The sequence below is a fragment of the Lepisma saccharinum genome, chromosome 1, assembly GCF_977018435.1.
Source record: "Lepisma saccharinum chromosome 1, izLepSacc3.1, whole genome shotgun sequence".
Classification (NCBI taxonomy): domain Eukaryota; kingdom Metazoa; phylum Arthropoda; class Insecta; order Zygentoma; family Lepismatidae; genus Lepisma; species Lepisma saccharinum.
In genome coordinates, this window is record NC_139229.1 from 220516308 (window position 1) to 220540880 (window position 24573).

At 35.9% G+C, this 24573-nt stretch overlaps 1 protein-coding gene across 1 annotated transcript in view; it reads right to left on the bottom strand.

Annotated features, from left to right (window-relative positions):
* LOC145988972 (X-linked retinitis pigmentosa GTPase regulator-like) overlaps positions 1-24573 on the bottom strand; it is a 404239-nt gene that overhangs the window by 80369 nt on the left and 299297 nt on the right. The window contains exons 9-10 of the mRNA XM_083124278.1: positions 20108-20232; positions 15432-15566 (exon numbers count right to left, since the gene is read on the bottom strand). Of these exons, the coding sequence (XP_082980404.1) occupies positions 15432-15566; positions 20108-20232 (260 nt within the window). The remainder of the gene's footprint in view (positions 1-15431; positions 15567-20107; positions 20233-24573) is intronic.

Here is a 24573-nt window from a genome sequence, read left to right on the forward strand (position 1 = left end):
ATCACAACATAAGATAGTTCTGTGTCATCATATACAAAAGTACTTGTAGGCATAGGTCTTATGTAAAATAAAATACATTAATTATATGCTGTTTTTTCTTTTCAAAAGACATTATTTAGTGGAATAATATGACAGACTTACTACTGATAATGATCATACAAAACACACCATAAAAATTTCATTCACTTTCAACTTTCTGGGGCCGGCCACCGTGGGGGAGTGGTTAGCACATCGCGCTACGATGCCAGGGGTCCCGGGTTCGAATTCCGGCTTGGCTGCGGATGTTTGTGAGTGTCCATTCATCAATTTCATCATATCATCACTCATCCCCTTCTTCGCAAATTGGCCAAAAGTGGCACAAAAAGCGAAGTAAAATAAAGAAAATCAATCAACTTTCTGGATATACTACAAATAACACTATTTCTGTATAAGGAATTTTAGGCGTGCTCAGATCCTCCAATTATGGGGAGCAAGGGCCTTGATAAAAGTTTAGCTGACGAAATAAAGCCCTCATTCCATCTCACTGTTTTATTACATTGATGGGAACAAAACAGGGTCGTGTGTGTCCCGACCCACCTAAAATCACTTTATTAGATGAATTTCAACTTCAGTGGCACCATTGTTCTCTGCTGGCGCTTTATTTTCCATCTCTGTCGTTCAAAGACTAATGTACGTATAAACGTGGTTTAGTACCGCAAATTCAAAAGAACTACACATAATTTATTCATGTGCAATATATGGGCAATTTATTCTGCAGACACATACAGATAATACAACTAAAGAATAAAATATGTGGAGGTGTTAATAAGAAATTTGCTAGTGGGAGAGTCCAATTACATAGGAAGTAATACACTACCCTTTCCTTACGTAGTTACTTGGAACTTTCATAGGTTTGAAAATAGTATTAACTTTTGTTTCTAAAAAAGCATAATGTTGTTTAAGAACGGTTATTAGATTCCTCTGCACTAAATTTCTAAGTGAGACTATTAAGGGGCAACTTCTCCCTTCCCCCCCATTTACTCACCGTATGCAAAGAGTGTGAATACTTTTTTGCTGAAATGGGAAAATGAACCACAGCAAGAAACTATGTAATAAAATACGTCTGTTTTTATGAACAGCTGCAGAATTATCTACAAACTTGTTGAAATTCACAGTTTTGCTAGCTTGTACTCATTGGACAAAATACATACAGCCAGGGACGGCACTACAAGCAGGTTAGGGGGGATGAAACCCCAACAACAGATCTAAGCTCCCTTTAGCCCCAGATTTTTATAGTTTGGTAGACCCCTTGCGATCGAAAATTAAAGAAGTAGAAGCTATCTTACGTAATATTTTCCATTATAAAATTTCTCTTAGGGCAAGGCCATTGCAATATTCAAGTACATTTCCTGCTTTTATAAGATCGCAAGATTAATACAACGTGTTGTACGTAAAATCGTAGTTGGAGGTGACAGCTGCAGATCTGCATGGATCAACAACGGACATTGATTATTTAATACGTACTAAGTAATTGTTAAATCACAAGTCTCCAAACTTGCCAAAAAAAATTTACAGATACTCTGCTGCCTATCTGTGTAGGTGGATGTGTTCAGTGGCTTTGGAATTGCTGTTTGGTTGTTGGAGGGTCAAATGATGATGATAACACGATGCCTACGAAGCTAAATGTTAACAATTATTATCCTATGTAAATCATGTCACTATTTTTGGAACGAGCGTTAAAAATTAATTTTTATAAGTTGGAGGATGTTACCAATTGTATTGTGAAGGTAACACTGAGAGAACAAACATATTTTCACTGCAAATTCACCTACACTAGGAGACAAAAGCATTGACATAAATCAACGGATACAGTTGCAGCTCTCGCACTGGGCAGTTGTGATTAGTAGTGAAAATAACTACCAATAGTTTTATATGTGTTTCACATCTGATTCTTCTCCATGGAATAGAAATTGGCCTCCGTGATGGAGTGGTTAGCACATCCGGGAGTTCGAATCCCGGCATGGATGCTCTTTGTGAGTGTCCGTTCATCAGTTTCATCATATAATTCATCCTCAGGTGGAGCACAAAGCACGACGCCTTAGGTTGTAAGACATGTTTTTATTACGTTAAGAAAAGAAAGAACATCAAAATCATCTCATCTAGGATAATCCACCAACTGCAGAAAACACAAAAGAATGTCTTCCGCCTGTTCTGCACATGTGTCGCAACAGGCTGAATAGCTATGCACTACTACAAAACATCGTCCCTAGTTTACAGCACCATTCAGGAGAGATATCCTGCTACTCGATGTTATAAACTATTCCATATATGTTGGTCATAGGCATGCGCACAGGCGGGGGGGGGGGGGATGAATTGCCCCCTAATCACGGACGTTCGCAGATTTTTCCACAAAGGGACAAGAAAGGTATTTTTTTCATGGGGCATATTACCCCGATACTAGTGCTGTCCCCTCAAAAAACACCACTTGAATTTGAAATTATCGCATTCCTGTGTCCCCATTACATAATAATTAATGTAAATTACTATGACTGAAATCTAATTATACTTGTGAAATATATACTTTTAGGTTGACCTTCGTTTTCGAGGTGTGGTCATCCTTGCCCCCTTCCAGACGTTCCATGCCCCTATATTATTATACTTTCACCTAGAAAATTAGTGGAGAGCAATATTGTCGCTGTTATTAAACAATATTATACTCTAAAAGGAAATGGTGTAACTACAAGGGGACAGGGGGGCATTGCCTTATGCCTTTTTCCAACCTTGAACGGAAATCAATTATAGGGGGGGGGCATACATTGAAGTAAAAGAAAGCAAGACTAGCAGAATCTACTAGTAGCAGGACAAAAGGATACTCAAGACGGAATTAGTTTTCACGTCCATCTTGCATTATTTCTTCCAGAGGGTCAGGATTACTTGCAGGGGGTTACAGAGGGACAATTGTCCCCTCGACTTTAAATTTTATACAAATAAAAATACATTTCGTAAAATTTTCTTTCTCGCTTCGCTCACAGTACCTGCTTTTCTTGCAGTCTTGTCAACTTCCGAGCCGTAGCTAGGAAGTAGCGGGAGTTGGCCCTGGGCACCGAACAATCTGATTTAGAAAAATTGTAAAAGAGAATGCCATGCCGTCCCATGAAATTTTTTGCGCCCTATTAAATCAATACTGTTTTCAACTTTCAAAAATTTGGATCGAAAAATTTTCTTGCTCGCAATTTCTTTTCTCCAATACATTGTAAATTACCAGAGAGAAAGTAAGTACAAATAAGTAATTCAGACAGTTGCTGCTATAACAGTTTGGTTTGGAGGAAAACGAGCGCTCACACACGCTCGCTCTCTCTCTCTCTCACACAAACAAACAAACAAACACACACACACAAACACAAAAAAAACACACACACACACCCACACTCTGTGTGAAACAGGAGAATGTGGAAATTCTGCTGCAAAACGCATTCTAACTTCCATACAAGAATTCGTAATGACGGAAGAGTTGTATATAAAAATTCGTTGTTTAAAATTGTACAGATAGCGTGGCATTATTAGACTGCAGAAAAAAACTGGTAATACGTAAACTAAAACAAACCAATCTAAAACACTTGTTAACAATTTAACACTTCACAAACATGTGCAAACTGGACAACAGCTGTCTAGATACTGAAGCACTGACGTGTCCAATGTCAAGGTCAGCATACAGGTGTGGGTTTAAATGCCGGCAGATGTGCTCTTACTTTCTGACGTGCTAACCGGCACCCAACGGCCATCTCAGCCATGAAAGGCACTGTATACGTATATCCTTATCGATAAAAATTCCAAGATAGAGAAATACGGCATTATGAAATCAAGGAGTTAACAAACTATGAATTAGAAATATTAGAATTGAGCTCCACACCCAGGTAGCCTGGCAACAAGACTACTGCCTTGTAACCAAGTGATCCCGAGTTCGATCTCTGGTGGTTGTACATTTCATTAAGTGGCTTGAATTCCACTATAAAATACTGCAAATTGTGCAATAGTCAGCACGCTTGGGCAATTTAATGTCAATGTTTTGTTCTGTCGATGTTTTGTACCATCGATGTTTTGTTGGCGATATTTTGTTGGTGATGATTTGACACTACACCGGCACCAAGTACACCCTAGGTTGGACATATTTAGTGTTGGCACATTCCAATCACAGCCATAGGAGAGGAAATTAGTATAATTCCCAAAGCTGTAAGAAGGATAAAGTAAGCCCCAAATAGTAGAAAAAGCAGAAATAGTAGGAAATTAGGAAGAAAGTCCATATTCAAACCATCTACGAAGAAGGAAGTCCAGATCCAGACTATACATTAAGAAGGAAGTCCTGATTCAGATAGTCAAGTAAGAAGGAAGGCCAGATCCAGATCATCCATTAAGAAGGAAGTCCAGATCCAGACTGTACATTTAGAAGGAAGTCCAGGTCCAGATCGTCCATTAAGAAGGAAGTCAATATAGAAGAAGAATATTCAAATCAAGAAAATAAATAATAAAAACATACTGAGATGAAAATTGACTGTGAATGAAAATTACACAAGAATGTAGCTTATCATGTAAATATTCTTATTCCATGTATCCTGTGTTCAAATAATATATATGTTTAAATGTCTCAGTTGGAAGGCATCCTGTCAGGTTTTGTTGTCTATAAGGAACCCTACCCTGTAGATATCCTAGCTGAGGTTTAAAATTAAGATTTATGTACCTTGCTCCATATGAAAGTAGCATAATTAAATGGCGCCCAACTTTTGGGGCTAGAGAATTAGGAACCAGACAGCGAAGAGAGAAAGAATAATTGAAAATGGAGGAGAAGGATAAAGATGGAAATGAGAATACAGAAGCTACAATGAAGGAAGACGGAAAGAAAAGGGAAACTTTAAGTTGTTGTGGAGAGGAAAGAAACAAGGAAGAAATTATTGTTTGTACTACATGTAAGGAAATGAGACATTGGATAAGAAAGGAAAAATATATATCAATAAGCGAAAGGGAAGAAGGCTACATATGTAAGCACTGCAAGAAAGAAAAGCTGAAGGAAAAACAAAGGAAGACAGAAAAAATGAATATCATAGAATTGTTCCAAAAAATGTCAATACAGCTGGAAGCCAACGTCCAAAGGGTAGAAGAAAATAACAGAGAGTTAAAGGAGAAGATAGAAGAAAGTAATCAAAAAGTTAGAAGAAAGTAACAGAGAAGTAAAATTAAAGTTAGAAGAAAATAACAAGGAAGTGAAAGAAAGGCTCGATGAAAATAGTAGAAAATTAGAAGCAGTAAGAAATGAAGGCAAGGAAATGTACAAAAAAATAACCGAGACATGTGAAGAAAATAGATCATTGGAAAAGAAGATAGAAGAAACAACACTGCTAATTGAGAACAAAAGCATGGATATAAATAGGAGGATCGAAGAAGAAGTTTCAAAACTTAAAGAGGAAAATATACACAGAACCAACAGTATGGAAAGAAAACTTGTTGAAAATAAATCACAGATAGAAGCAGCATTTTCGAGAATAGATGAAAACGAAAGCAGGATAGAGGAAGTAAAGGTCCTCATGGAAGATAGAAGCTGGGAAATAAGCAATAGAATGGAAAAGGAAGTTCTAAAACTCAGAGAAGTAAGCACGCAGGAAATGCAAGAAGTTCAAGAAAAAACTAGAAGTATGGAAAAGGACATTGCGGAAAATCGAAATAAAATGAATGCAGCAGATAAGAAGGGAAAGGAACTGTACAGAAAACTAAATGGGGCAGTGTCAAGGATAGAGAAGACAGAAAAGAAAGTAGAAGAAGTAGAAAGGAAGTTAGGAAAGCTATTCATCAAAGAAGGAAACATAAAACCTAGGTTTCAAGAAAGTGAAGAGACGAATGTTAAGAAAGAGCTGAGAGAAGAGAGTTCAAGCAATGAATTGATGATGGAGGAAGAAGAGAAGCATAAGAGATATAGAATAGCAGGACGTCACAAGAAAAGGAAATGGAAGAGCAGCGAAGAGGGAAGTAATAATGAAAGGCTCTTAGACACATTGGAAAATTAATTCCCGAGGGACAATAACTATAAGACCAGGATACCTAGGCCACAAGAATTGCAGCATCTTCCAAAATTCAAAGGGAAGAGGAGGAAATCAGTGATGGAGGAATAGATATGAACAGAACGAAAGAGAACACCGAGAAACTCTGATAAATGTCCCAGAAAGTTTTTAAGGCAACTAACAACAAATGTCAGACTTATGAGGATCCCCGAAGGAATGATTTTGAACATCATAGAGACATGTTTTGAACAGTCAGCAGCTGGATGGTATCAACTAAATCAGCACAAATTCAGAAATTTTAAGGAGTTCAGCCAAAAATTCCTGAATTACTACTGCAGTGAAGACATAAAGGAAAGGCAGTTAGAAGCATTAAAGAGAAGATATGTAGATTGGTCAAAAGTCGACAGCCTGGAAGAACATACATGGGACTCTTAGAAGCTTCAAAAACCTAAAGGAAGGATGTAGTAAAGAGGAGCTGGTTAAACAAGTTGTCCAAACATTGCCATTAAGAATACAGAGAGCTATAGCAGCGGTTAAGATAAAAGCAGTGGATGATTTGATTGAAAATCTAAGAACCGAAGATGTGCTAAGAAAAACTCAGAATTCCTGGAACAATAAGGAAGGAAGATTCTATGGAAAGGGGCAACATTCAGAAGAAGGATGTTCTAAACCAAAGTTCCGAAGACAGGAATTTCATGTAAGAAGAATAGAAGTTAGAAACCAGAGACCAGGTGAAGAAAGAAGAGACGAAGGAAGAAACAATGGAAGATATGAAAGAAATATATACTCTGTGGAAGAAAGAGAGAGAAATGATGATATATATCAAGGAAATTGGAGAAACTTTAGAGGCCGAAATAATTTCTGAAGATATGGAAGAGGAGGAAATCTGTGATGGAGGAATAGATATGAACAGAACGAAAGAGAATACCGAGAAACTGTGCCCAATGAAGAAATGGAAAGAAGAAATGCACTTTCGGATGTAGAAAGAGACAAAGCCATAGAATTAGCCAGAAATTATTGTAATGATGCAAGAAGATTCCAAGAGGAAATTAGAGCAGATGAAGACCCAAGGAGTGTAGAAGAGAATAGAGGGTCAAACATGTAATGCTCTTGCAGCATCTACCAGGTGTGAGAGCAAAAACAGAGAGAAGTGTAAGGCAGGGAGAAATTGCAAATAGAAATGTACATAGTAAAAAAGTAATTATATTTAATAGAAGAGCCTAATTTCAATGATTTAAAACCAGGGAGAACTTTTTATGTAAAGGCAAAAATTATAGAACTAGAAGAAAAGTGCCTAATAGACTGTGGTAGTGTGGTAGAAATAATGAGTTACGATTGTTGGAAAATAATAAAAGGAAGATATCCGCAAGCTCATCTAGGTGTATCTGAAAGGGAAGATTGGTCATGGCAGCAGGGAAAGAAGAATATAAAATACAAGGAACAGTTGGCGTAATAAGGAATTGTTGGCTTAATGATGAACCATCAAGGGTTAAATTTTCTTGTCAGATTCCTCGTAGTGATAAGATATTAGGAATACCATTTTTGGAAAAATATGACAGCCATATTTATATCAAAGATAGAAGATCTAGAGTCAGTGGAAGAAGAAAGACTAGATGTTCCTATGGAAACTGTAAACAGCGAAATGGAGAGAGAAGAATGCATTGGCAACCTCAATTTAATGTATGGACAGATGAAGGCAGTGTCAAATGATATATGTGAAGAAAGTGAAACGAATAAAGAAGACAATAAATACACTGCATCTGTTGAAGAAATAAAGAATAAGGTTGATGAATGCGAAGATATCTCCAAAGAAGAGAGGAAGGAGCCACAAGAAGTTTTGTTAGAGCATAGGAATTTATTCAGCCAAAAGCCAGGACCCACAAGAGGGTATTCCTACGAAATAGAAGTAGATACAGAAAGACCGATAGTATCTAAACAGTATCCGATACCTTTTACGAAAAGAAAAGCTGTAGAAGAAGAACTTCATAAACGGTTAAGATGGGAAATTATAGAAGATTCAAATAGCATACATGTAAGCCCTATGCATGTAGTCGACAAACCCAACGGAGGAGTTAGACCTGTCTTAGTCTTGAGAGAACTAAACAAACACATATTACTTCCAAGAAACCAGGTGGATAGAATAGATGAGATGCTACACTCATTTGCAGGAAGCAGATACTTTACTTCTTTTCATTTGACCCTGGGATACTTTCCAGTTGAGATCAAGAAGTAGTCAAGAAAGTATACAGCATTCAGATACGGCTCAAGATTGTTTCAAGTCAGAAGACTGCCATATGGTTTAATTCATTGGTCTCGGCATTTACGACTGCATTAAACAAGATATTTGGGATAGAAACTAAGAATTGGTTAGCCATATATGTAGATGATATGTGTATCCACAGAAAAAATTGGGATTCCCATATAAAAAGGATAGATTGGGTATTGAGCAAATTAGGAAATGCAGGATTAACAGTAAAACTTGTCAGAAAGGAAGTTAAATTTTTAGGCCATGTTATCTCCGGTGGAGAAATTAAGCTATGTACAGACAAGGATGAAGCGATAAGACTTTTCCCTAAGCCAGTTACGAAGAAACAATTACAGAGATTTCTCGGAATGTGTAATTGGAGAAGCAAGTTTATTAGGGATTTTGCACAAAAGGCAAGACCATTGTATGAGCTATTAAAGAAAACTAACAAGTGGAACTGGGGAGAAGAAGAAGATAAACCTTTCGGTGTACTGAAGATCGATCTCATATCATCGCCTGCCATAAGCCAACCGGATTTCGAGAAAACAATTTGCTTTGGAACCGATCTATCTAGTATAGGACTAGGGGCGTATTTATTCCAGACGGACGGGAATGGAGAAGACCCAGTCATCCAGTATGCCAGCCGTTCTCTCAAGACTTTTGAGAAATCCTATACTATAAGTGAACTCTAATGCCCAGCCATCTTATTCAGAATACAAAAGGAATACCTTACCTCAAAGGAAGGAGATTTAAGGTATTCAGGGATCACAAAAGCTTGATCTGGCTAAATTTGGCAAAGTAGTGGAATCCTAGACTTACCAGATGGGCCTTGTTAATACAAGAATATAGTTTTGAAGTAATTGATATAAAGGGCAGAAGATAATCAAATTGTCCATAAATGCGATTGTGGAGGAAGAAATGAAGAATATAATAAAAGAAGAGTGGATAAAAGAGATGAAAGAAGATGAGAACTTAGTATTATATTCAAAATATTGGAAGGAGAAAACGTTGTTGGAAAAAGGAAGATGAGAACAGCTAGAATCAAAGGGAGTTACAGAATTATAGAAGGCATGATTTTTAAGGTGAATGCTGAAAATCCACACCAAGTAAGGCTATGTGTACCCAAAACAATGATCTATAAGATTTTAACAACAGTACATGAAGAATCAGGACATTTTGGGACAGACAAAACTTTGAGACTGGCACGTTGTTTCTATTTTTGGAAGACATTGAAAAAGGATGTTGTGGACCATGTTAGAAACTACGTGGTGTGCATACAGACTAAGCCAGGTAAATGGAACTTAAAAAAGGAACTACACGTTATAGCTTGAAGGCCATTGGATTTAAAATCTGTAGACTTAATTGGACCACTGCTGAGATCAAAAGGATTCCAATACATTCTTACATGCGTGGACATAAGTAGTAAATTTGTAATGTGTTGCAACATAAGAAAGGCAACAGCAAAAGAGATAGTTAAATTTTTTGAAGATGGTTTCACTAAACACTATGGAATTCCTAGAAATATATTAACAGATAATGGTACACAGTTTGTATCGGAGTATTTCATAGACTATATGCAATTCAAAGGAGTTAAAGTAATAAATGTAATGCGATATCACCCCAGCTCGAATCCCATAGAACGATACAATGGAGAGATAGTCAGATTGTTAAGAATATACTGCCACGATAACCATACATGATGGTCAACTGTTGTTAATAAAATAACTAGGTTATGGTCAGAAGAAACAGGAAGAAGCCCAGCTGAATTATTTCTGGGATACACGGAGGAACCATATGTGTTTGAAGAATTGGAGTGGCCAGATATGATGGAGCAAAAGAGCGAAATGAAGAAAGTTATATCAGGCACCGATCCAGATCGTCCATTAAGAAGGAAGTCCAGATCCAGACTGTATATTAAGAAGGAAGTCCAGGTCCAGATCGTCCATTAAGAAGGAAATCCAAATAGAAGAATATTCAAATCAAGAAAATAAATAATAAAAAAACATATTGAGATGAAAATTGACTGTGAATGAAAATTACTGAAGAATGTAGCTTATCATGTAAATATTCTTATTCCATGTATCCTGTGTTCAAATAATATATACGTTTAAACGTCTCCATTGAAAGGCATCCTGTCTGGTATTGTTGTCTACAAAGAACACTACCCTGTAGATATTCTAGCTGAGGTTTAAAATACATTTATGTACCTTGCACCAAATGGAGGTAGCAGATCCAAACCATTATGTGCTGGCACAACTAAAAGTGAAGCAGTTATTTGCTTTGATTTATGTATGACTGTTAGCACTGATGGACATTGCTATTTTTTTCTTTTGTTCAAACAACACTTATACTTCTTTTTATGTTTGTTTTGAGGTTACCTGCAATGCATGGTTAATCATTTTCAAGAGGAACTTTCTGAGATTCCATGTAATGATGAAACTTTCATTCTTGTTAATTTATCTAATGTAGGACTAAGCTGATACCATTTTGAATTGATGCTGATGCTTGAAAACTGGTGCAACTGAAACTTGTTTAACCCTTAGTTTGCCGCCGTAACACATATGTTACAAAAAAAGTATGTCCCTTGTAGCCGCTGTAACACATATGTTACAAACAGCTTTAGATACAATTATCGAGGGTTTGCCACACTTATATATGTATATTGAGGTTGAAACACTGACAGTTCGTTCGGGAACATGTTTTGCAATCATGTTTCGAAAATTCCAAATCCCCCCACCCCCTCCTTTCTCGGAATATGTCACGTGTTTGGGCTCACCCAAACACGTGTTCGCTCTTCAGTTGACAGACACAATAAATGCTTGGTATTTACGATGCTGTTTTCCTCCAAGCTTCCAACGCTGTGATTTAGTACTGATAAGGCACACATTCTTCTTTGTGTTTAGACCTGGTGATCGAGCTGAAGTTGTGGCGGGGATTAGGGGGTAGGGGAAGGAGAGAGGGGATTGGATGAGGTTTGGCATTGTCAGCTTTCTGTCGCCTCTATGTTAGAAATGCAATGAAGCTTGACGATAGCCAGAGGCCAAAAGCATGAGTCTAAAGCGTGCGTCTATCCAGAAGTATAGACAAAAGAAAGGATTGCAAAGGCTCCGTCCCTCCTCTGTTAGGACTAACAAACGCCTCACCATAAACACTTCATATCATATAACAGCTCATCGATTTCCCTAACGCACAAACGTTTCCTTCCGGACATATTTCCACAAAGAGCCGAGTCAAAAGGGAGAAATAGATTCACAGTAGCTACACAAGATGCAAGTGCGAACGAAAAAAGCAAAAGTTCGGGTTTTCTCCCCAAAGCAGCTGGAGAAGAGGGGGCAAACTCCACATTTTTATGATTTTTTCATTGAAATTCGGGGGATGCAGCCCCCGCCCGTAAACCCCCCCCCCACGGTTGGGGCATCCAAATTTTACATGGTTGCATGCACTGATGTTCTGCCTGCAAAACAAAAGTTATCCGAAGTAGATTGGTCCCATTGTGTCAATTATAACAATTTTATGAATAATATGCAAATTGGCTAAAATTCGCTAATTTTTTACGTTTTGCCTTATTATTCAAATTGTATTGCACCCACGAACATGAATCAAGTTTCATTCTGTTGTGGAAGGTCCATTCTTTTAAAAAAAATCAAAAGTTCCGGTTTTCTCCCCAAAATAGCTGGAGAAGAGGGGGCAAACTCCATATTTTTATGATTTTTTCATTGAAATTGGGGGGATGCAGCCCCCGCCCGTAAGCCCCCCGCGGTTGGGGCATCCAAATTTTACATGCACTGATGTTCTGCCTGCAAAACAAAAGTTATCCGAAGTAGATTGGTCCCATAGTGTCAGTTATAACAATTTTATGAATAATATGCAAATTGGCTAAAATTCGCTAGAGTTTTACGTTTTGCCTTATTATTCAAATTGTATTGCACCCACGAACATGAATCAAGTTTCATTCTGTTGTGGAAGGTCCATTCTTTTTTAAAAAAGCAAAAGTTCCGGTTTTCTCCCCAAAATAGCTGGAGAAGAGGGGGCAAACTCCATATTTTTATGATTTTTTCATTGAAATTGGGGGGATGCAGCCCCCACCCGTAAGCCCCCCGCAGTTGGGGCATCCAAATTTTACATGCACTGATGTTCTGCCTGCAAAACAAAAGTTATCCGAAGTAGATTGGTCCCATAGTGTCAGTTATAACAATTTTATGAATAATATGCAAATTGGCTAAAATTCGCTAGAGTTTTATGTTTTGCCTTATTATTCAAATTGTATTGCACCCACGAACATGAATCAAGTTTCATTCTGTTGCGGAAGGTCCATTCTTTGAAAAAAAGAAAAAGTTCCGGTTTTCTCCCCAAAGTAGCTGGAGAAGAGGGGGCAAACTCCAAATTTTTATTTTTTTTCATTGAAATTCGGGGGATGCAGCCCCCGCCCGTAACCCCCCCACGGTTGGGGCATCCAAATTTTACATGGTTGCATGCACCGATGTATTGCCTGCAAAACAAAAGTTATCCGAAGTAGATTGGTCCCATAGTGCCAGAGTTGTTACGATTTTTCTCCATTATGTATACAAATTCAAATTTCCCGCTCAAAGCCTCGGCGACACTGGGCTTACTTTCGTCAGACCGTGCGGCGTACTAAGGGTTAAAGTATTTATTAATATTAATATGTAAGTATTGCACTGGCATTATATGCATCAAATTATGTATCAATTTACCAGGCCTTTCCTGATGGCATAGTGGTAGTATCATAGCCTTGTGATCAAGGGATTTTAGGTTCAATATCGATGGAGGCACATAGTGACTCAGTTCCCATTTTAAACTGTAGGTCCAATCCTTGAGTTTAGCTTTTAAGTCTGTTTTGTGCACAGAGTGACTAATCGGAACTGGATCTACAGTCTATAGTGAGATCCAAACCACTATGTGCCTACATTAGGTATGAACGTAGGTCCAATTCAGATTATACTGTGGAAGTAAAACAAATTTCAAACCTCAAGCATCAATTACCATAGTTTTGCTTTGGAATATTAAAACAACTGCGATTTAATCAGAAAATCCATTTATCCACATAATACCAGTGTACAATAACTGAAAACTTTGAACTTTTCATAATTTTCAGGATATGTAGACTCTGTGAAAGTGTTGGGTGGCATTCTTTGTGAACTAACTAACTAACTAACTAACTCCCTAGCCTTCTTAAACCTGAAGGTTCATGGCTGCAGCAACACAGGCCTTCCATCTTTCCCTATCTTGAGCAAGTTCTATATACTCTTTTCCATCCCTACCGATTTCCCTTAGGTCCATCTCAACGTTGTCCCTCCATCTTCGTCTTGGCCTTCCTACAGGTCTCTTACCATAAGGTTTCCCAACAAGAATCCTGTGAACTCATCTTTCCTCTCCCATTCGTGCCACATGGCCTGCCCACCTAAGGCTTCTTGATTTCATTATTCTAATAATATCTGGACATGAATACAAATTATGTAGTTCTAAATTATGAAACCTTCTCCACTCACCTGTCACCTCATCCCTATTAGGTCCAAAGATTTTCCTAAGGATCTTATTTTCAAATACTCTCAATTTATGTTCCTCTTTCAATGTAAGGGACCAAGTTTCACATCCATATAATGCTACAGGCAAAATTACTGTTTTGTATATTTTAACTTTTAGTTTCTTAGATATTAAACGAGAAGACAAAAGTTTATGAAGAGAGAAGTAACATGCATTTCCTGAATTAAGCCTACTTTTTATTTCCTCTTTAATATAATTTTCATTTGTTAATATTACTCCTAAGTATTTGAATTTGGAAACTGGTTCAAATGAGTTGTTATCAATAATTAGATTTTGATTATTACCTAACACTTGGTTTCGGCCTGTAAGCATATATTTAGTTTTCTCTTTGTTAACTTCCAAACCTATCTCTTTAGCAGTTTTGAAAAATATTTTAGCATTATTCTTAATTGTATTCACATCATCCCCCAGTAAGTCTACATCATCTGCATATGCTAACAACTGAGTCACACCATTTAATTTTAGTCCTGCTTTAGTTTCTTTTACCTTCCTAACACCATATTCTAAGGCAAAATTAAAGAGCAATGGAGATAATGCATCTCCTTGTTTTAACCCATCATGAATTGTAAATTTGTCAGACATATTAATACCCACACGAATTTTACTTTCTGTTTCACTGGTGCATATTTTTATCATACTAACAAGCTTCTTAGGTATTCCAAACTCTACTAATATATTATATAATTTATCTCTTTTGACCGAATCATATACTTTTTTGAAATCAATGAATAGCTGATGGACATTTTGATTATATTCCCACTTTTTTTCAAGTGTCTGTCTGATGTGAAAAATTTGATCTGTAGTTGATCTGTTGCGTTTAAATCCACATTGATACTCACCTATAATTTCATTAGCATATGGGGTTAGTCTTGTTAAAAGAATGTTAGATAATATTTTATATGTTGTTGAGAGTAGAGAAATTCCACGGTAATTATTGCAGTTCATTTTATCACCTTTTTTAAACACAGGAACAATTATGGATTCTTTCCACTGTTGAGGGATTTCTTCTTTATTCCATATTAAACAAATTAATTTATGAATTTGACATATTAATGAATTTCCACCATATTTAATTAACTCAGCTGGTATTAAATCAATGCCAGGTGCTTTGTTATTCTTTAGCCTTTTAATAGCATCTTTAACTTCAGTCAAGTTAGGTTCTGGAACTAAAGGTTCTGCTGTGTGGACTTCATTTACTTCTTTGTGAACTCTGGAAAATTATTTAAAATTGTTTATCACATATTTCATTGTCCTAAATAGTAACATATACAGTGGGACCCCAATTTTCCGGCATTATTAATTTAATCTTGATGGTCCCAATATAGCAAAATGTTATAAAGTTTTCCTCGTTTTTACATTTTCCTGCATTTTAAGTTTTTTTCAGCTTGGTCCCCTGAAAAAATATAAAATCGAGGTTCCACTGCATGTCCACATCTTATCCAACTTTACACTCATGAATAAGAAATAATCGAAACTGAAAGAAGGAAATTTTGCAAAGTAAGCATTCACGTGCCCCCCCCCCCACCCACACACACATACATGCAGATACACATAGAGATATAATGCCAGTCATTGACAGCACAGCAATTAATTTGTACCTCTCTTAGACGTCTCCTCACCCTTGCAGCTGAATCACATTCCTGTGTACCATTTAAAGCAGAAATTGCATCGACGTTTTGTTCGTCTGCACCTCGGACAGCAAGGACCATAGTGTGACAACCTCCACAGGCAACCTGACACAAAAAACAAAGAATGAACCTATTGTATGAGGAAAAGGTTACAAAACTGTTTGTAAAGGAACGCTATTTAACTTTTAATTATTCAGAATGATTTTTTAAAGTTAAAAATTAAAAGTAAATGGAGTTACCTCACAAATTCCAATTTACAATAGAAGTTCTATATTTACTTTAATATCTTTCAAATTCAGAGTGTCAGGTGCTTTCATTGAAGGCAATCTCTTCAGAGTGATCCTCATGAAGATAAATTTTGATAGATTAATTTCCTTTATGTAATGTTTAATAATAAAATAAACAATGCAAATATTGCTTTGTAGGAAAGATGCTATTTTATATGAATACGAATTCTCTTTCTTGCAATAAATAATTGTAAAAATTCCAACAAACAATCTCAAGTGGCATGTATCTGAAATGGATTGGCAATGGAATAATTATTTTTATACAAGAACTGAATTTAACCATGCTTATGATATAGATAAGCTTATGATATGATAAGCTTGAATATTCCTTGGGAAGTTCTGGAGAAAACAGCAACCTTGAAATAGCTAATATCACTCTTCTCTTTACATAAATGTTGAGAAAACTCGTGTTACCTATCAAACAGTCAGGATTTTGTTTCAGTTCTAGACCCTCACTTTGTGTAAAGCAATGTGAATAAACATGTTATAGATCCACCAAGCTTTCTGAAACCTCGAAAAATATGCAAAATACAGGCTTCCCGTAACTTTAACTAGCAACACTAGTGCCACTGCCCCCACACGAGGGTTTCGGATGGGTTGGTGGATCTATAGTATTACAGTATTTTTGCTACAACTGCACCAACATGAAATTGTTACTGATGCCACTGAGGAAGACATCAGTGCAGTGTCAAAAAGTTTTAGAAGAATGAAGCATCACAGCCTAAACCATCATTGGCTGCATTTGCACAGACCTATAGGAAGATTATGGTGTGCATGTACTCAAGAACACCTGCAGAAAGGGGGGGGGGGTCTTTCCTGGAAAGACTTCATATAATTCAAATTTTGAAATTGTAGCATGAAAACATGGATGAGGAGTGTCGTGAAAGACAGCAGATTAAATGCCTATTCCAGGGGTTCCCAAACTTTTTTGTTTCACAGCACCCTTAATGTTTCAAAATTTTTCCACGGTGCCCAAGTCAGAATGTAGGCCTATCTAACACTTGCAATGCTCATTTAGTGTGGTTAGGTTGCTTGCCTTAAGTTAAAAAAGAAACACATATTTCAAATTCAGAAACATTTTACGTGTAAAAAGTACTAAATAAACATATACCGTATTTACTCATGTATAATGCACACTTTTTCCAAAATTTTTGTCCCCAAAAACAGTGGTGCGTATTATGCACGGAATAATTCGGACAGCCAATATGGAATCGTACAGGGTCATTCCATGTTTTTGTGACACTTGCATTGATTTTTCATGTTTACGGAACCCTATCATGTTATACATCCTGTAGTTTCTGAATATGGCAACAGTATTCCATTCAAGATAAAGACACTAATGTGAAATGCAGTTGAAATAAACTCATCACAACATGAAGTAAAGTCTGATGTTTATGGTACAATGGATGAAAGAAAAGATAATGAAAAATAAAATAATAGTTAAAATGTATTACTAGCCAAATACTATTATGTATATCAAGTGTGTAAATGCCTTCATAGAAGAAATCTTGTGCTGCTAACTGCTATTTTGAGTGTCCTGAATATGCCTCGTATAATTGTTACGTTAGTCACAGAAAAAGTATATATATATATATCTTAAAGTTTTTTTCAGAAAAAGTAAAGAAGGAATAAAAGTTTGAAGACCATTTCCCACGACTTTTCACTTTGCAATGTAATGTTGTGCGACACCAACAAAAGCAGTGTCATTCTGGTGGAATTCAAGCATGCACCTCCCGTCACATGGGATGTGTATCAGCGGTATTTGTTGAGCGAGAAATAATAGGAAATAATTTTGTGAGCACTGCAAATCCATAATGTAATTTTGATCTTGCTTTCTACTATTACAGAATAAATAAGGTGGTTAAAGAGTGAAAACTATGGGATGCTAAAGACAGTGGAGGGAGAGTGTGGGAGGTGGCGTGGGTTGTTGACTTATTGTTTACACAAGAGGATATTTTCCTCATGGTCCACATAGCAAAAGGTGACTCATTGCATAGGCATCAAGTCATTCACTCTTGATCGGTATAGTAACAGCTTTACGACCTACAACTAAGAAAGCATTTCTTGAACCTGAATTGTACTGCGTGTTATATACGAGATATAATTGTTTGTCACTTTTCCCCAACGAAAACCAGGGTGCGCATTATACATGCATGCACATTATACACGTGTAAATACGGTATTTGGAACAACCACATTATTTCAGTGAAAATATTGGAACATTTCTCAGTGCCCCAGTGCACCGCAGTGCACACCTTGGAAACCACTGGCCTATGCAAATTATTCTAGTGCTGAAATGCTTTATGAGAATTCTCTTAAGTGGGGGAAAGTATCACCCCACCTTTTCTCCACTTTAAACACTGCTGCTTCACCCCTGCGTGGCCTTGCATGTACTGCATTTTATATTTTGCTTATTGTAAGATACATGTAGAAACATCCAAAAGAGGTTTTAAAGTATTTTCTCATATTTTACTCACAAGCACACATGTCAACTAAGAACTTTGTGAGGACCCATTTTTGTTCAGATAAAGGGGTATTGTAATGTAATCTACATGCAATTACTTTTCTCAGTTCCATTAAAATTAATTGACAAAATGTATGTGAATTCTAAAGCTGCAATACCAATTATATTTTTAATTTAGTTAAGGTCCCTAGCATACACAGGATTTCTTTTCAGAGGGGGCTGGAATTACATAGCTGCGTTCTACGTGGGGACACAATTGTAATTAGTAGTTAACATTTTTAGTCTTAGTTTTAAAAGTTATTCAAAGACAAAAATGGTAATTGTGGGTCACTTTAATGAATCCCGAGTTCTTTACTGATTTCATTTGAAAATTTTGATTTTCTCAAAATTTCGGGAGAGGCTGTAGCCTTATCAGCTCTCCCTTGTGTATGCATGTTGTTTGGGTGACTTAGCTATATCAACTATCAAATGGGACACAGTTGTGGGGAAGTTCATAGCTCAGTGGTACAGCACTGGCAAGGAATTCTACATTCAATTCCTGGTTGAGAACATTTTTACATGACTTTTCAATGAGTTGTAATTATTCATGGTGAGGTAAAATCAACACAGTGAAGGGATTGTGTGACAAAGTTCCATTTTATGCATTTCTCTTTTTGTCATTCTAAGAACTGCAGCCTTCATTGACACAGGTTTTGGCATCTAACATGGAGGTGGTAGAATGTCACTAATTTGTTTGGAGTTAGTTCAGATTCCTGATCTTGCACAGCATATTAGCACCATAAGGCACACTATCTGCCCCACCACCACAATCCACTCAACAGGTTCCCTTACCGACAATATTATCAAAGAAACCTGTGCATCACCTTTCAGCAGAAATTGGCACTAAACAGAGACACCAGAAAAGCAGACCCTACCCGTCACCTAGCACTTTGAAAGATCCGGACAACAAGAAGAAGTGCAGACCTTCTGCTCCACACCCAACCCCATGGCACTCAACATCCTCCAGGATCACTAGATGAAACAACTGACCAGAAGCAAATAAAGTGGTAACATGCTACCATCTCCATCCTAGATGCAAAAACCTGTGTTCATAAAGGCAGAGATCCTTAGAAATTAATCGGAGGATGACGATGAAATATGGAACAAAGTTGTCAGAAGGGAAAGGAGGGGAGGGGGGATATTTGGTTCAAAAACAGAAAAGATGGCCAAAAAGATTAGTATATACGGAGGCTTCTGAATAATTACTAAGAACTGCAGCCTTCATTAGCACAGGTTTCGGCATCTAAGATGGATATAACAGCATGTCACTTTGTTGATTTTGTTCATTCTTATATCAACAGGAAAACAAGAGGTAATACAATGGGAAAATAATATGAAACGAACAATAATATAAGCACTCAGAAAATGAAAGAAACCTGGAGGAAAGCACTCATTTTTTTTTCTAAAAACATGTAAATAAGTATCATAATGCAATTAGGATAAGTTTGTATGAAGTACAAACAACCACCCACATGATAAACAAAGTGTACAAAATGGCAATTATTTTAAATACGGGTGTCAACTCTTGAAGCAGAGATGACCTGAAACAAATTTATAACAAAACTCACATTCTATTATGGAAAGAAAGTAAGTAAATAGATTAAATGACTGGACATCGTTCATCTAATCAAACCTGAGCAATCTGTAGAAATACTTATATACTATAATAATTATAAAAAAAAACCAGAGAAAAAGGAATAGAAAAAAAATAACACACACATATCTCTACTTTAAACACACTCTTAGTTGAAATATTTAGCAGAAATTTAAGACTTATTAGGATTTACTATAAAAAAACAAAAATGTTAACATTTAATGAGATATTAGATAATATTTATGTACAAAGTTATGCATACTTTTTTTACTTTGAAGCCCTTGAATTTCTGAACTAGGATTGGAGAAAATTGGTTTGAGTACTCTTCACTGTCTAAGCACAGCTTTCCATGTCTACCGTCACCACAGGTATACAAAAGACCTTTATCTGCAAGAAGGATAAAATGTTCAGGCCTATTTCCTGTACATGCACATAAGCATTCAGCAAAGACAGCTTCATTCTTCACAAGCTAAAAGTGTAAGTTGCTGAAATTCAAGTCAAACCTAAAAATAATGTTGCATTCACTTGCAACTTTATTGAATCTAATCGAGTATTGATATAAAATTGATTTGATAAAAAATAGTAAGTGTTTCGGGAAAACTTATTTTCTCATCTCTTCATACATTCATGAATGTGACCATAGGATGCATTGAAGAAATGCACATTTAGAAATTCAATTTATAAAAAGGGATACTTGGACCAATAACAAAATTGCAAATGGTTCACTCAATTGCAGCTATTTAAAGAAATATCAAATCAGTAAAATTAATGACAATTTGACTGATAAACTAGAGTGTATTTTAGAAGTAATTGTGAATGCAAAGTACTTGGACATACTCTTGAACTAGTAGCAAAATTTTTTCAAATAAATTCAATTCATGGAGCAAAAATCTGTTATAGAAGTAATATGCTGGAATCAATTACTTACTTTATCTGCAAAACTATTTAAGATGGTTATATTTTAATATTTTTTGTTCTATCACATTTATATTATCTTATGACTGATATTACTGTAATGAGAATATTCATAATTGTAGGTAATGTGAAATGGACATTTCAGTGTACAGTTAATGAGATAGTTAAGTATAAATTAGATGTAGTAGCTGTCCAGGAAGTTAGGTGGCCAGGAGAAGGGAATTGTAAAACTAAAAATTATACTTTTCTCTATGGTGGTACTGAAAATCATAATTTTGGAACAGGCTTTTTTATAAATAATAGAATTATATCGGCTCTTAAAACAGTAGAATTTATTAATGATAGGATATCATATGCAGTTTTACAGGGTAGGTGGTGTAAAATTATGTTAATAAACATACATGCACCAACGGAAGATAAAGACGATAATACTAAAGATGATTTTTATACAGAGTTAGAACAGGTCTTTGATAAATTTTCTCAGTATGATATGAAAATTCTGTTAGGTGACTGTAATGCACAGATTGGCAAAGAAGAGACATTTAAACCCATGATTGGTAAAGAAAGTCTTTATGAATTAAGTTGGTTGGTTGATTTGGTGTTTTAAGTCCACTTTATGCACAGTAAGGCTAATCGGAACTGGACCTACAGTTTAAAGTGGGATCCGAACCACTTGTACCTCCACCGGGTATCGAACCCGGGACCCCTTGATTACAAGGCGACGACGCTATTTATGAATTAAGTAATGATAATGGTATAAGATTGATTACTTTTGCAACCTCAAAGAATTTAATTGTGAAAAGTACCACTTTTAAACATAAAGATATCCATAAATATACCTGGTCTTCTCCAGATGGTAAAACTCATAATCAGATAGATCATATTCTCATTGATAAGAGAAGGCATACTAGTATAATTGACGTTCGTACACATAGAGGTGCTGACTGTGCCAGTGACCATTATATAGTAATTGCTAAATTAAGAGAAAGACTCTCAGTGATAAATCATAAGCAACAAAATCTAAAAGTTCTAAAATTTGATACAGGAAAGTTTACTGATGAAAGAATTAAGAAAGATTACCAAATTAAACTGTCAAATAGATTTGATATTTTGCAGCATTTAAATGATGATGAAAATATAAATGAAACAGATGTAAATAAGAATTGGGAGCACATACGTAATGCACATACGTATAGTCAGCAGCTAAAGAAAGTATAGGATACCATAAACCGAGAAAAAGTAAGCCTTGGTTTGATAATGAATGTCATAATCTAATAGAAATAAGAAATCAGGCTAGACTTAGGTGGTTAAATAACTCTGATGATACAAATCTAAACAGTTATAATAGAATAAAGCGAGAAGTTAACCGCACGTTTAGAAGTAAAAAAAGAGATTACTTGAAAAGCAAAATTAACAAAATTGAAACAAACAACAAAAATAAAAATATCAGAGATTTATATAAAGGTGTAAATGAGTTTAGAAAGGGGTGGCAACCTAAAGTAAACTTGATAAAAGATAAAGACGGTGATTTTCTAGCTGACCCAAACGATATTCTAAATAGATGGAAGAACTACTTTAATGACCTTTTAAATGTCCATGTAGGAGATAAATCAGAAGTGAATGAAGTACACACAGCAGAACCTTTAGTTCCAGAACCTAACTTGACTGAAGTTAAAGATGCTATTAAAAGGCTAAAGAATAACAAAGCACCTGGCATTGATTTAATACCAGCTGAGTTAATTAAATATGGTGGAAATTCATTAATATGTCAAATTCATAAATTAATTTGTTTAATATGGAATAAAGAAGAAATCCCTCAACAGTGGAAAGAATCCATAATTGTTCCTGTGTTTAAAAAAGGTGATAAAATGAACTGCAATAATTACCATGGAATTTCTCTACTCTCAACAACATATAAAATATTATCTAACATTCTTTTAACAAGACTAACCCCATATGCTAATGAAATTATAGGTGATTATCAATGTGGATTCAAACGCAACAGATCAACTACAGATCAAATTTTTCACATCAGACAGACACTTGAAAAAAAGTGGGAATATAATCAAAATGTCCATCAGCTATTCATTGATTTCAAAAAAGCATATGATTCGGTCAAAAGAGATAAATTATATAATATATTAGTAGAGTTTGGAATACCCAAGAAGCTTGTTAGTATGATAAAAATATGCACCAGTGAAACAGAAAGTAAAATTCGTGTGGGTATTAATATGTCTGACAAATTTACAATTCATGATGGGTTAAAACAAGGAGATGCATTATCTCCATTGCTCTTTAATTTTGCCTTAGAATATGCTGTTAGGAAGGTAAAAGAAACTAACGAAGGACTAAAATTAAATGGTGTGACTCAGTTGTTAGCATATGCAGATGATGTAGACTTACTGGGGGATGATGTAAATACAATTAAGAATAATGCTAAAATATTTTTCAAAACTGCTAAAGATATAGGTTTGGAAGTTAACAAATAGAAAACTAAATATATGCTTACAGGCCGAAACCAAGTGTTAGGTAATAATCAAAATCTAATTATTGATAACAACTCGTTTGAACCAGTTTCCAAATTCAAATACTTAGGAGTAATATTAACAAATGAAAATTATATTAAAGAGGAAATAAAAAGTAGGCTTAATTCAGGAAATGCATGTTACTTCTCTCTTCATACACTCTTGTCTTCTCGTTTAATATCTAAGAAACTAAAAGTTAAAATATACAAAACAGTAATTTTGCCTGTAGCATTATACGGATGTGAAACTTGGTCCCTTACATTGAAAGAGGAACATAAATTGAGAGTATTTGAAAATAAGATCCTTAGGAAAATCTTTGGACCTAAAAGGGATGAGGAGACAGGTGAGTGGAGAAGGTTACATAATTTAGAACTACATAATTTGTATTCATGTCCAGATATTATTAGAATAATGAAATCAAGAAGACTTAGGTGGGCAGGCCATGTGGCACGAATGGGAGAGGAAAGAGGAGTTTACAGGATTCTTGTTGGGAAACCTGATGGTAAGAGACCTATAGGAAGGCCAAGACGAAGATGGAGGGACAACGTTGAGATGGACCTAAGGGAAATCGGTAGGGATGGAAAAGAGTATATAGATCTTGCTCAAGATAGGGAAAGATGGAAGGCCTGTGTTGCTGCAGCCATGAACCTTTGGGTTTAAGAAGGCTAGAGAGTTAGTTAGTTAGGTAATGTGAAATTCTTTATTCCTCTTTAGTGTAATCAAGCTTTCCACCTGTATTCATATATTATCATAATATATTATATATACTCAGGGCTCGAAAAATACCTGTCGCCAGGTTGCCATGGCGACTAAAAATTTCAGCCTGGCGACTGTGATCTCTTGCTGTAATATGTATGAAATTTTGATGATTCTAAGTTCAAATTGCAGTTGGCAATTTTTTTTTTTATTATTAACGTTGTGAACATTCCTTAGGGTCAGTAACAATTTCTTACCCTTTGTCCCCCAACACCCCATTTCCTGCTTTCTCAAATAATTTAGTGATGTTTTGAATACCGTGATGCTCAGCATCTTATACAGAGTGGTTCAAAAGTCGCACAACCCAAACTTTGGAAATGTATATCATGAAAACCGTAAGAGATATTTATACCAGGTTTTCTGCATTATAAAGCCTCATGTATTGAGATGTTTTTCAATGCTTAAAATTATGAGTTCACCCCGTACAGAAAATTATATAAATTAATAACTGACGGAAAGCAGCATTCAATTTTTTTCCAGAAATGAACTTCTGAGTAAGAAAAATATGTAAGAAATTATCGAAGGGTCATAA